The 12,511-nt window shown below is 40.9% G+C and overlaps 4 protein-coding genes across 6 annotated transcripts; 1 reads left to right on the top strand and 3 right to left on the bottom strand.

Moving 5' to 3' along the window:
* Positions 1 to 191: 191 nt before the first annotated feature.
* Positions 192 to 4,546, bottom strand: RB195_002649 (uncharacterized protein; the record flags this gene model as incomplete). Its single annotated transcript, XM_013452016.1, has 4 exons — positions 192 to 321; positions 489 to 583; positions 2,665 to 2,760; positions 2,818 to 2,958. The coding sequence occupies 4 exons, from the start codon at positions 2,956 to 2,958 to the stop codon at positions 192 to 194; spliced, it is 462 nt and encodes a 153-aa protein (XP_013307470.1).
* Positions 4,547 to 4,999: 453 nt separating this feature from the next.
* On the bottom strand, positions 5,000 to 5,416 carry RB195_002648 (uncharacterized protein; the record flags this gene model as incomplete). Its single annotated transcript, XM_064200006.1, has 3 exons — positions 5,000 to 5,011; positions 5,130 to 5,348; positions 5,408 to 5,416. 3 exons carry the CDS (start codon positions 5,414 to 5,416, stop codon positions 5,000 to 5,002), a joined length of 240 nt encoding a protein of 79 aa, XP_064055887.1.
* Positions 5,417 to 5,489: 73 nt separating this feature from the next.
* RB195_002647 (uncharacterized protein) lies at positions 5,490 to 6,953 on the bottom strand (the record flags this gene model as incomplete). Of its 2 annotated transcripts, XM_064200005.1 has the most annotated exons (8): positions 5,490 to 5,583; positions 5,654 to 5,812; positions 5,868 to 6,094; positions 6,146 to 6,200; positions 6,253 to 6,325; positions 6,429 to 6,480; positions 6,574 to 6,758; positions 6,914 to 6,953. In XM_064200005.1, 8 exons carry the CDS (start codon positions 6,951 to 6,953, stop codon positions 5,490 to 5,492), a joined length of 885 nt encoding a protein of 294 aa, XP_064055886.1. The 2 variants fall into 2 exon arrangements, with proteins under 2 accessions (XP_064055886.1, XP_064055885.1); XM_064200004.1 differs by having other exon boundaries at positions 6,146 to 6,325; positions 6,379 to 6,480.
* Positions 6,954 to 7,306: 353 nt separating this feature from the next.
* RB195_002646 (uncharacterized protein) lies at positions 7,307 to 11,641 on the top strand (the record flags this gene model as incomplete). Of its 2 annotated transcripts, none has more annotated exons than XM_064200002.1 (3): positions 7,307 to 7,381; positions 7,864 to 7,958; positions 11,557 to 11,641. In XM_064200002.1, 3 exons carry the CDS (start codon positions 7,307 to 7,309, stop codon positions 11,639 to 11,641), a joined length of 255 nt encoding a protein of 84 aa, XP_064055883.1. The 2 variants fall into 2 exon arrangements, with proteins under 2 accessions (XP_064055883.1, XP_064055884.1); XM_064200003.1 differs by having other exon boundaries at positions 7,331 to 7,381.
* Between the last annotated feature and the right edge of the window lie 870 nt (positions 11,642 to 12,511).

Raw genomic sequence — 12,511 nt, 5'->3', positions numbered from 1 at the left:
TTTCCATACTGTCGAAAATTCAAAGCAGAATAATATGTAAGCACAAGAGAACAAATAAAAGCACGAAAATTTTGCAGTGCATATGAGGCATACATATATTTCAAAACAATAAATATAACCAAGATTATTATCAGAACCTTACCGGCTGCGGACACCCGAAGAGAGGAATCTCATAACCAGAAAATCAGCAACTAATGCCGGAACGTAAAATGTTCCATTATTTCCTTATCCATATCTGTGAGTAAATTCGTCACATCCAGACGCATTGCGTTGTGCTTCTGTATTTGAGCCTTCATTTTCTTATCGCACTCTTCCTCTGCTCTGAAACAGAGAACACAGTACAAGTGTATACAGCAATAGATGAGTCAAGAACTCTTTAATAAATATGGGATTACTACTATACTTTAGATCACATAATAGTAATTCAACTATAAACAAGGAAGTAAGAATTTACCTTCACCGAGCAGAAGTTAAAAAAAAAAACTCACGACTTTATAGCATGCGTAAGAAAGTTGAAGTCATGCAGGATTAAAAACTCTTTGAGGTCGTTGGTTAACTTCAAGAGTTCGTCACAAGCTCTGACCTATAAAAAGCAAGCTAGATTTGAACGAACTTTAATTTAAAAGAAAAGAAATAACAAATAAGCATTGTAGGAGTTCAAGGCTATGCACTTGCACAGGCCAAACTCAACTTGAATAGTGCTTTACGAGAGTAGTGCACACTTATGAAGGGGAAACTGAAGAGAATCTAGAGAAAATAATAATACCAATAATTTCCAAGTTAAAAATAGAGCTGATACGAAAACATGAGAGTACCATACTAAAAAACATTAATTTAATATTAAACACTTTAACATCATTTAACATTTAAAAAACCATAAAACGAAGGGAATGGATTAAAACCAGGGGAAAAAAGACTTTACACTAACATAAAACAAATAAAAATGGAAGAAAACACGTCAGTATTATAGATAAACTCTTCCCAAAACTAGTACTTGATTTTGATCGCGTTGTTGAACCTGCAGAATTACGTTCGTATCGTTAATAGCTTTGGGTTCAATAAACAGTGAAAAACAAACGTTTCGTAACCGCACTGACACTTAAAGGCATCACCTCACGAATCTGAGGTGGTACGGATTTCAGGTGGAGTATTCGTATACGGGATGGGAGACTAGGGAGGAGGGTGATCGTCCATTTCTTCCTAATTGCCGTAAAAAACGACCCGAAAGATGCGATGCCGCACAAGGCTGGCGCGCTCCAGTCGAACTCGTTGTAGAAAATATTGCGCCAGAACGACTGAAGCCGTATCTTGCGGACCGTTTTTTACGGCAATTAGGAAGAAATGGACGGAATCACCGCCCTCTCCGTAGTCTCCCATCCCGTATACGAATACTCCACCTGAAATCCGTACCACCTCAGATTTCTGGGGTGATGCCTTTAAATGTCATTGCGGTTACGAAACGTTTGTTTTTCACTATTTATTAAACCCAAAGCTATTAACGATACGAGCGTAATGCTGCAGGTTCAACAACGCGATCAAGAATTTTATTACAACTTATTTCCACTCCTCTATTTCAAACCCAACTTTACAAAGATTACTTTGGTTTGTATTTACAACTGTCAATTAGGGAAAACTTTTGGCATTATTTTGTGTTGTGCCCTAACATCTCAAGGAAAAAGTGCACTTTGCACAGGAGGGCACCCTAGAGAAAACGATCAGGAATATGATATTTTGCTATGAGTATGCAAGTACAATGTAGCATATGCGTGTTAATCCCACAAGAATGATGCACTTCAACTTGTGATCAGCATTCCAAGTAATTGATCTCAATCAGTCTCAAATCAAACGATCAACCAATCAATTATTTTATTTAATCAATGTACTATCTCTAGAACTTTGGCTAATTAAAATAACTGAAATTAATGACAGTTAATTAAATTTAATTAACTCCTTTAGCGCCCATGACGTATATACACTTCATGGACTGCACTGCACTGTATACTCCACTTAAGAAGCTAAATAATACTGACATTACGACAAGAGAAAAGTGACGATTTAGTGCGAAACAGACTTCTTTCACACATCTTTCAACATTGCACTGAATAAATGTTACTTGTCGAGGTTCACTGAAAGAACTTCCTGATTTTTGTGTTGCAGCAGGTATCACTGCAAGAATTTAATTTTTTTCTCGATCGGAACAAGCTAACAGAAATGCTTTGTTTTTTCTCCTCATCCTTTAAGTTGAAGAAAGAATGAGAAAGATACCCAGAAAAAGGAAAACTGAGGTAGACCTTAAAGGCATCACCCTACGAATCTGAGGTGGTACGTATTTCAGGTGGAGTATTCGTATACGGCATAGTAGATTATGGAGAGAAGGGTGATTCCGTCCATTTCTTGTTGATTGCCGTAAGAAACGGCCCGGAAGAATCGGCGCGAGCAGAAGGCTGGCGCGCTCCAGTCGAACTCCTTGTAGAAAATAGTGCGCCAGAACGCCCGAAGCCGTATCTTCCAGGCCGTTTTTTAAGGCAATTGGGAAAAATGGACGGAATCACCCCCTCTCCATAGTCTACTATCCCGTATGCGAATAATCCACCTGAAATCCGTGCCACCTCACATTCGTGGAGTGATGCCTTTAAGGGAACTAAAAAGAGAACATATACATACGATAAGAGCTGCTCGTGCTGCCATTTCATTCTTTATTGTGTAGTACTCCGTCATTTTTCCCGAGCTGTTCTTGTGGGCTGCATCATCGGTGTTGATCTAGAATACATGGAAACCATGTCAGGAAAACAGAAACTTGGTTATGCTTTTTCACACCTTCGTGGCATTCAAAATATTGATGAAATTATCATTGAGGGAACGGATATTATCTCGAAGGCGCCTTTTGTACTCCTGAATAATAAGCGTTTTTGTGGCAACTGATCTGCTACTGCTCTTCTTGCCAAGTCCACTGGCCATTCCTGAAAATGTTGTAAACGTCATTTCAAAAGTAGAGGTTTGTAAAGTGATAACAAGAGGAACCGAACAAGATCACTACGGAGCGGACATAAACACATCGAGTCCAACCAACATAACAGCAAAAGAAAGGAAAGACAATTTCCGAACAGCACCTCACAATTATAACAACCTCCACCACAACGGATAAGTGCCGAAATCACACGACTGCGGGAGTTCCTAAGATTAGGCGCTATGTTGTTTTGTGTGCAGTTTACACACGGTACGCAAACAATACGACTTGGACTTCGTCCAAATCTCAAATCGCTGCCAGCTCTGCTGCGGCTGCGGACCTTTGTCGAGATCGGAGGATTTCGCCAAACGGCATGTTGTTGTGATTAACTTTTGTTGCTGTAAGAATGCTGAACTTGACTAGCTAGAAGGGTCATGGTCGCTGTTCGCTGTTATCTAGCATGGCTTGATTGAGCAGTTTCTTTTTTCTGATGTAACTGTAGATATTGATCTACTGTCCTCCACATGACTGACACCATCGGAGGTGAGCTTGTTCAGGATACATTGCTGTTAGGGCATAACGTGGAGACATTTGCTAACGTAGGGTCGAGCTTGGCAAGAACTGCGATAATTTTTACCCTCAGAGAGAGCAAAACAAACGATAGACCAGATCAATCCTATTTATGCATTAATGTATGAAGAAATAATGAAGAGGTAGATAAATGACAGAGAAAGAGGCTCTGAGGTTTGTTGTAGAGAGAGTTTAGCGTACGCATTAAAGGCAGCATACCACGAATCTGGGGTGGTACGGATTTCAGGTGGAGGATCGGTATACGGCGTCTTAGATTATGGAGACCGCGGTGGTTCCGCTCATCTCTCCCTGAATCACTGCAAGCAGCCGGCCCCTGAATGCTGCACGATGCCTTCTATTTCTGCGTGCCACCCGTAGCGTCCTTTACTGCCTATAGGGGCAGTCCGGATTGATTTCCGTCGAATCGCAGGGCGGAGGCGGCGCAAGGTGCAATAGATAGCGTCGTACAAAACAGCATTCTAGAGGCGGCTGTTTGCAGTGATGCAGGAAGAGGTGAGCGGAACTACCCCGTCTGCATGATCCAGGATCCCGTATACGGATTCTCTACTTAAAATCCGCACCATATCAGATTCGTGGTATGCTTTCTTTAACCGAGGACGCGTTGCGGCATTATTTACAGCGAACGCATATGTCAAATCTATATATCACTCATTTGAAATGTACAATGTGTCGACTGCTCAGGCATGGGATTTCACGGCGAAGCGCGAAATGAGAGTTTGGGGTTTTTGGGACCACCGATATGGGTTCTGAATCACTATCTGCTTTTCTGATTTGCCTACGTTTATAGGTAAATAGTGCTGCAAATATAATTTGTCTAGAATTTTGCATTTCAAGTTTTATTATTTTATGACATGTTCTTCTGTTTTATTATCCAACGGTTCATATTCAGAGTAACTTTCGTTGGCGACTTCTTCACACATACTCTATTTGTTTTTGTTCAAATCATCGTATGTGTATACCTCACTAGTATGAACATTTATTAGTTTCATATACGATCGTACAGGACATTTATTGTCAAAAGCTCGTTGGACTTTCTTTGGACCACTAGTGTAAAATCAACAATCAACGAATCGTATCTACATAAGTTACAATTTCTGAAGACAAACTACACGCAAAGAACTCCTCAGCAAGAATATTAGTTGAACAACAACTACACAAAAAGGAACACCTAAAAATACATATACGAACATGAAATGGGAACCGTAGGAAATGTTGGTTTTGCAGGACGTGTCGGCGGCAGTAGTAACAAATGAATAACAACAACTACCAATATCAAGCAATTTGAAGAAAAATTACTACGCTTAAACTATTAGGGAATCAGACTGCATCGGAATTCTCCTATTTCATATGGGCAATGAGATCCCTCTCCTCCGGTGGACTTTTCGTGAGCGCACACCCTACAATTTCTATACCAAAGCCATTCATCTTATTCGCAGTCATCCGGTGCTCTTTGAACGCACTTCACACGGGATTCTAAATAGTCTACAGAGTAGTCCGCAAGTGCTTGCAGTGCCTCTGCAGCTTTGCGTGAATCACCGTTCTCCGAAACATTATTTCAAGTTAGAAACACTGAAACTGAGTGTACGCTTACTTTAGCTAGACTTATAGATGAGGAAATCGGCACGCGATCTACCACTGATAATTCCGCTCGGTGTTTCTTAACAGTGGGCCCACATTCGGTCGACCTTACCACTGCACATTTTTCTCTCACTTTCGCTATGGCTGCTACCATTTCCGTCAACCGATCTCGTATGCAACCTCTAGGTTCTTTCGTAAGATACAAGAAGTCTTCACGCAGCGCTGCGTACGACTGAAACACAACATTTGTATAAACTAGTAATGAGTGCGGAAATAAATTCTTTCACTTACTGCTTCCATCTGTTGGAACAAATCTCTATTGTCATCAAGTATGTTGGCATCTGACTCTATCCTGACTTCGACAGTATTCAAATCAGCAGTGGCTGTAGATGTGGATGGTGAGTCGTCCGTCATCGAGACGTGATCCGTAATGGGAGCTAAGGTTTCCATCGTACCAGGTACGTTTTCTGTCCAATTAGCGCAATGATAATTGAGCAAAAAAGGTCATACTTGCTAGACACACTTTGCGCTACGTACAAGAGATCTGCATGAGCGGACGATACCCCTAACTTGCAGTCGCATTCGCAGGGGAGTCCATACGGACATACGTTACAGCCACCTTTTTGACAGTGGTTGTTCAGCTGTAATTTTCTAACCCTACGAGCTGGGTCCACCTTGTTCCTAGTGGCGATGTTCCTATAACACTACCCATACTACTCATGTGACAAAAATCCACTGCATAATTATTTACCAGATATCCCTTCTCGTAGTGTAGTAAAGCCGCGTCTGTGTACCTGCGCTGCCTTTACAGGTCTCCCTCACTTTCTTCAAGATCTGGTCGTTTTTGAAGCCTTCCTTCAAAAGCGATACGATGTAGGCCTCGGACGTGGCGTTCATTGTAAGGAGGGCAGGTTCCTGTTGGTGTCCCCAGTGTTGTCGACAAAACTCCACACGAACCTCACCTTGTCGCTCCGCAGCCTGTATATATTCCTCAGTGATCCGTTAGTGAACATTGATGGTTTCGCTCACCGTCATGAATGCTGTACAGTATCTCACAACTTTTTTTGTGGATTTGACGGAAGCTCTATACGCTGAGGTTGCCAGTGACCTACTGCACCGGAAGTATGTGATCGTACACGCTTGGCCAGTGCTTTTCGAAAAAGTGGTAAATCTTGTGACGGACTCCTCTTCTAGCTTCTCCTTCCATATCTTAAACCAAACCAAACAAAAATCACAAGAAAAACAAACATGACATTAAATACCTTAAACGAGGCATAGTCGGTAAAACTCTTAGATTCGACAGTGTACGTACCCGGTCGATCCGCGTGGTGATCATCAAAATGTTCGACAAGCTCTCTGTGGTCCTGTGAATTTATAGATTATAGAATATAGACAATTTATTTATAGAAGAAATAACATTAAGTAATTAAACTAACTAACTAACTATGCAACTTCACCTTCAGTTTAAATTCGCACTGTGGGCACTGCATTAGATTCGCAGTGTTCGCTTTCCCCTGACGGTTTTCCTGTTGGATGCGTCTAATTGCGTCTTTGGAGTAAGAATGGACAAAGAACAGATGCTCGTACACTTTCTCTCCTCTGTTTTTCCCGCAGATTGGGCATTTCCCTTGCATTACTCTTGCTATAAGAATCATGATGAGGTTGTCCAACTGCGCATGTAGCTTAATATGTACGAATAACGGGAAAAAATCTATTCAAATCCGCTGATCATCAATGGGGTTCAAAAGTGCTGTGAAAAATCACTCCACCAGCCTACACAAAATAGTAAGAAATAACCTGCAGCGACCCTACGCTTCGACAGGCGGCTGTTGCTCATTAAAGAGCCTCAGGATAGCTCAGCTTCGTAGAGTTGGATGTCTTTCCCAAATTCACACGCTTCACATTTTACTCGACGCCTATATGTGTGGTTGCTGTGTATGGGACCCTTTACTCTCTCCCTTCACATTCCATCTTTTTGTTCTCTAGAGCATTCGATATAATAAGTACATCGTAGTTGTTTTTTGCCCAGGTACGCAATAATGTGAATCCTAGACCTCTCTCAAAGATGCCTTATAAAATTCGCTGATTGCCAGATCATCTCAGGACACAACAGACTGAGAGTAGAGTTGAGAGAGAGTTTTTATAATGTCCTGACAACCACACCGTGCACACTTTGGTCGACGCCTATAAATGGACTATGGTAATGCGGTGGGGATGGAGAGGCTCATTTCTATTCTATGTGTGACGTACTCCTGGGCGTTCCTTGTATGTATTTATTTATATTTGTATGGTCTTATATGAAATGGGAACAATAGTGCGGGGATAAAATGTAGTTGGGGAGAACACAGTCGCGCTCTTATTTCTGGAAGTTAGTAACTAAATCAGTCGGAACCTTAAGACACAAACATTAGTCTTAGAGCATCTATGGCATGTAAGCTAAAGCTATTAAGGGAAAAAGTAAGTTAGAGCCTCTAGAAATATGAGCGCAACTGAGCGGACCCACCCAAACTACATTTTCCCCAGTGTGGTACCTCCCAATTTATACTTTCTTTGTTCATGACTCGACGATGCTTTTTACTACCGACTCCAATTTTCGTCTTGTCGTGAAATTAGCTTACGCAGTGATTTGATTTCGTATTTGGCTCGTGAAATGTTTGCCTGGATCAGTGATCTAAAATATGCACTTGGGATGTAGGTGTTGACAACATAAAAACTGTAAATAAATTAACCATACAATTACGTTGCAGACAATGTTCCGGGTGCAGCAAGGTCCTCCGACTCCTCCTCCAATCAACACGCGTTTCGCCATTATCAACACTATCTACAATAATCCCTTCCACTGGTTAGTGTTATCTTCCATGTCCTCCATATTTTCATACTCTCCCGAAAGCAAATGCACGCAAGGGTAGTAGGTGAAGATAGGAATGCTGCACTTTTTAGGTAAATGTAGTTGAGCACAGCCACTCAGTGGCGCCCTTATTTCTCGAGGTAAAGGATTAAATCAGTCGGGGCCCTAATACCTAAGCATTAGTCTTAGAGGATCTTTGACATGTAAGCTAAAGTTACTAGGAGAAAAGAGTAAGTAAGAGCCTCTAGAAATAAATAAGGGCGCCACTGAGTAGGTCACACAACAGTACTTGACTATAAAACCAGCTTAATGTAACATTGACCACGTGGTTATACTTATATGGATTATATTATTCTACTTGAATAGTTGTCCCAAAACGAACTGAAGCTGGTGTCGATGCGTAAGCGACTGGACTTGAAGCGTCGCGGAAATGGCAGCAGTTCCGACCGAGGTGGGATCTTCACTAGCTCCGCTCATTTCTGTTGTCCAATTGGATCCAATTGGCTACCGACGATCACGCCTTGAACCCAACCGCTGCTCCGTCACGCGATTCGGCGCAAGGCCAGATCGGTTTGACTCAACTATAACATTCGTATCATTATGATATCAGCCTTACTGAAACTTTTGGGTTTTAATAATAATGACGATAGCGATCGTGTAATCATTTTGTTGGAGATTTTACCTCTTTTTTAAAGCTGAGTACTGCTGAAATCAACGCCTCGATGGTGCTTTCGATGATTTTAAGCGTACATGCGATAGTCGGACCTGGTGCTCCGACCCCTTTCACTTTTGTACGGTTGGCGAAGGGACCCCTTCACTTTTGTACGGTCGCCAGAGGACCCCTTCATTTTTGGTCGATTGGCGAAAGGATTCTCATCATTTAAGTTGCACCCCATGAGCTGCACTCTCTTCACCTGAGGAGGCTCCGGCTCCTCCCTATCGTACCTGTGATTCTAAGCGTATTTTTCTATTGTTTATGTTAACTCTTGGCTGTCCACTTCGTTTCCTCTGAGTGGCTTCATCGATTTCTTTCCTTTTCCTTCGATTATTTGTTGAATTTCATCCGTGGAAAGGCTTCTTGAAAGCCAGCCCCATGAACTGCAGAGAATAGGCGCAGACAAATATTTTTTAAAAAGCATTTTGAAATATTGATTTTCAAATAGGTTACTGAGGATTTTCGCAACTTGGTTGCACCACAATTCATGCTCTTTTGACTCGACTGAGTGTATATGTACACTCAGTCTATGTATTTGCGTAAGTGCTTCATCGAAGTCTTTCTTTTTCGTGTCAAAGTTTATTCTTCGGAATCCAGTGATTTGTTATTTCTATTCAGTTGTGAATACGTGAGTGACGTAGCGTATTAGTACAAACATGATGTTTCATCTTTTGCTTTTAGCAGATTATCACTCTGGCATTCTTTTTCATTCTCCTATATCTTTCTTCCTCTTTTCGGACAATAGAAATGAGAATACGAAGATTCCAGCATCCAATTAGGTGCAAAAAAAAATCCCACAAGCAAGTCAGTTTGACTGCAGAAGTTGTGGTAGAAGAAAGTTCGCTTTATCGGCGAGCTGCGTCTGTTTATCTCCTGTCAGGGTCGAATCGTCTTCGATGTTAAAGGAACTGAAAGAAAGACTGTGAGTAGATGTACTTTTGTTGTTCTTCGTATTCTACACAGAAAAACAAAACATCTCAGGTCGTCGTATCGCTCAATTTCCATGCAAACTTTCAGCGTAGGAAGATCTCATCGCTAGCTTGAGTCTGCACCGTATCGTGAGGATGTTGCAAGAACGTGTTTGAGTTCATTGCAAAACAAAAATGCGAATGTTTATATCGCAAGAATCTATCATCTCATAGAGAAAACCTAACATTTACATTTTGACATTTACAACTGAATAACTCTATAAGTGCAGAACTAATGAGAGGAGTATCAGTTGTAAGCAGTTTTGCATTTATCAAATGATAAAAGTCACTGGCGTATTAATCCACTTGGGATGCGCCAATGCGTTTCACTGCAATCCGTAATCGTTGAGGGTTTGGATTGCTTGCTGGCTTATACAGTGACTTCCGGGGGCCAATACTCTCAGAAAGCCTGATACCAATTTATCGACCCAGGAGGGATCGGCCCAGAAAGGCTTGATCGGCACTAGGACGGTTTTGAACAATCGACAATGTGGCTGCAGCGGATCTCTAGCCGACTGCGCCATTTATACATTTATTTATTTATTAAAATATCGAAGTTTCCGTTCCTTATGATCAGTTTTTTGTAAATCTACACCTCTTGGTAGTAGAATGTTCTGAGGAATCCAGTTTCAAGTAGATCCTGAAAAAATTTAGTTTTCTCTAGAAAAAAAGGACGGAACTATTTTCACCTGATTGATCCTTCAAAACCAGTTCGTTGACCAACGTTTCTCCCATAACAATTTTACAAGCTTGTACCCGAAGCAGCAAATTTACTAGCTATTGTCGAAAGCAACCATTTTACTGGGTTTCTTTTAAAAGAATTTTATGTTAATATGTAGGCGACGACCGATGTAATGTACGAAGTAGTTCGAACGCAGATCAAAAATTGGTGCCCGAGGTAGCGCACCATCAACAGATCTAACTCCACGAAAACTCTGCGAGTGCTTTTAGTCCAGGAACAGTTTCAGTTAAGGGTTACAATGCGAAGAGAATCTACGAAAGTGTTACCGGGAGTGATTTTCTAATGATATGACGAGGATTAACTCTGAGATTCACAAAACGTTTGGTGGCAACAATTATTACGTAGGACAGGAGGAAATGTTAACTTATGTTTGGCTAAATTGCCGTCTTCCTTACTTAATAGTTTTTTTTCGCATCCAGTCAGTTAAAGAGTATCAAAAGTATACCTTGATTAATCAATGTTATGTTCCTAGTACAGCTACCGTCTTCCTGTTGTTTTACTCCTTCGAGGTTTTATATTTATACATGTGAGAACTGATAACAGAACTTAACGCTTGTGCTCAGGCACGACCTGTTTAAAAATTGTAATGTTATCCGTAATTTTATCGCAGTAGAGGTGTATTATGAAACGGAAAGAACAAAAACAAAACAACAAACTAGAAACTTGCAACTTTTGGAACTTTCACTTATTTGATCTTATTCTGTAAAATGTCATCATTGGGTTCAGCTCGACCAAAGCTGAAGACAGGTGCGAATGGCAAAATAAACAAGCTAAGTAAGCCAAGCAGTTGCTCATAAATGCTTCTTATAATGCTGTCCCCAATACCAGCAGACATTGTGTAATGCGGGAAAAAAAGTGTCTTACGGCATCGTCGGACATCGTCGTCAACGTGTCAATCTATAGTTGTTTTTCTTTGTTGTCAACAAGGTCCTCCCTCCCCTACTGCGAAGCATGTGTATGTTTCTATTACTACCTGTGGTTATTGTTACTTAGCCTACTCTGTGGAGTAACATCTCAGCAAGGACTCAGTTTAGTGGTAAAATAAGAAGATCATTGGTAAGCGTGCTGAACAGTGTGTTTGCATTTATTGCAAACACTAAAAAACCTCAAAGCAAATTTTTTTCAAATACACTGCGGTGTGATTTTCGTTCTCAAATGCTCTTTCAGGTCGGTGTTCAAAGGTCTAGTTGGATTCGCAGTTGGTGTGGTGATTGCTCGGACTGTCAGTGAGGAGTGGGCCAACTCTGTCTGAGCTTTCCAAATCAAGGCTTTTCTAAGGAGCCGACAATCCTGATATTGCTATTCAAATGAACGATGATTATAAGTTCACTGTTTGCAAACTTATAGGTTAGGAATTGTTGAATATTTGTTGTTATGTCCTACTGTTAGAATGCAACTTTTCTTTGCTTTCCGCACTATACGCATGCAGACAAGATTAGTTCACTACAGTTCTGCATGAAAAATAGGGCTGTGGAACTTCGGCGTGATCAATCATTATTGTTATGCATACTGGCGTCGAACTTTTGTCTGCACTTTCATGCACTGAAAATTCAGCGTTGGATTTGTGAAAGTCTTCGAATTGGTACTTCATTCAGTTATACTAGTAATTTATTCATTCACTACGTTACCGTCTCATTTCGATTTACGTTCGTCTAAACATGAATAACTGAAATTATGAAAATGGAAGAGATGTGAAGATACTGTTTTTCTTCCACCCTAAATGGAATTTCTCAGTCTTAAAACGAATTCCTCTGCTGAGTTTGGAAATGCTGAATACAAATAAACAAGAATACAAAAAACACATCCATCAAGAGAATAATCCCATTAAAAGGACACATTTGCTGCACTCTTAGTGATTTTATGCATAGAAGACTGCGGTAGTGGCCTTCTCAAAAGCTCTGAAATGAAGCTGAGATGACAAGTTTCTTTGTTTTATTCGTCAGTACATGTTAGCATATTCTTGACAATAGCGTCACTTACCAGACTATTCCTGCTGTAATATACAACCACGATTGAGGTGAAAATGTTGGTCCTGATGTGAAGCCGAAATGCTGCCTGAAAATCATCACCTCACTAATGTGGGGTGGTACAGATTTCAGATGGGTTATGCCTACACGGGATC

This window comes from Necator americanus, chromosome IV, assembly GCF_031761385.1.
Source record: "Necator americanus strain Aroian chromosome IV, whole genome shotgun sequence".
NCBI classification, from domain to species: Eukaryota; Metazoa; Nematoda; class Chromadorea; order Rhabditida; family Ancylostomatidae; genus Necator; species Necator americanus.
The sequence above is the reverse complement of the archived record's forward strand: the minus strand, read 5'-3'. Positions and strand labels throughout refer to the sequence as shown.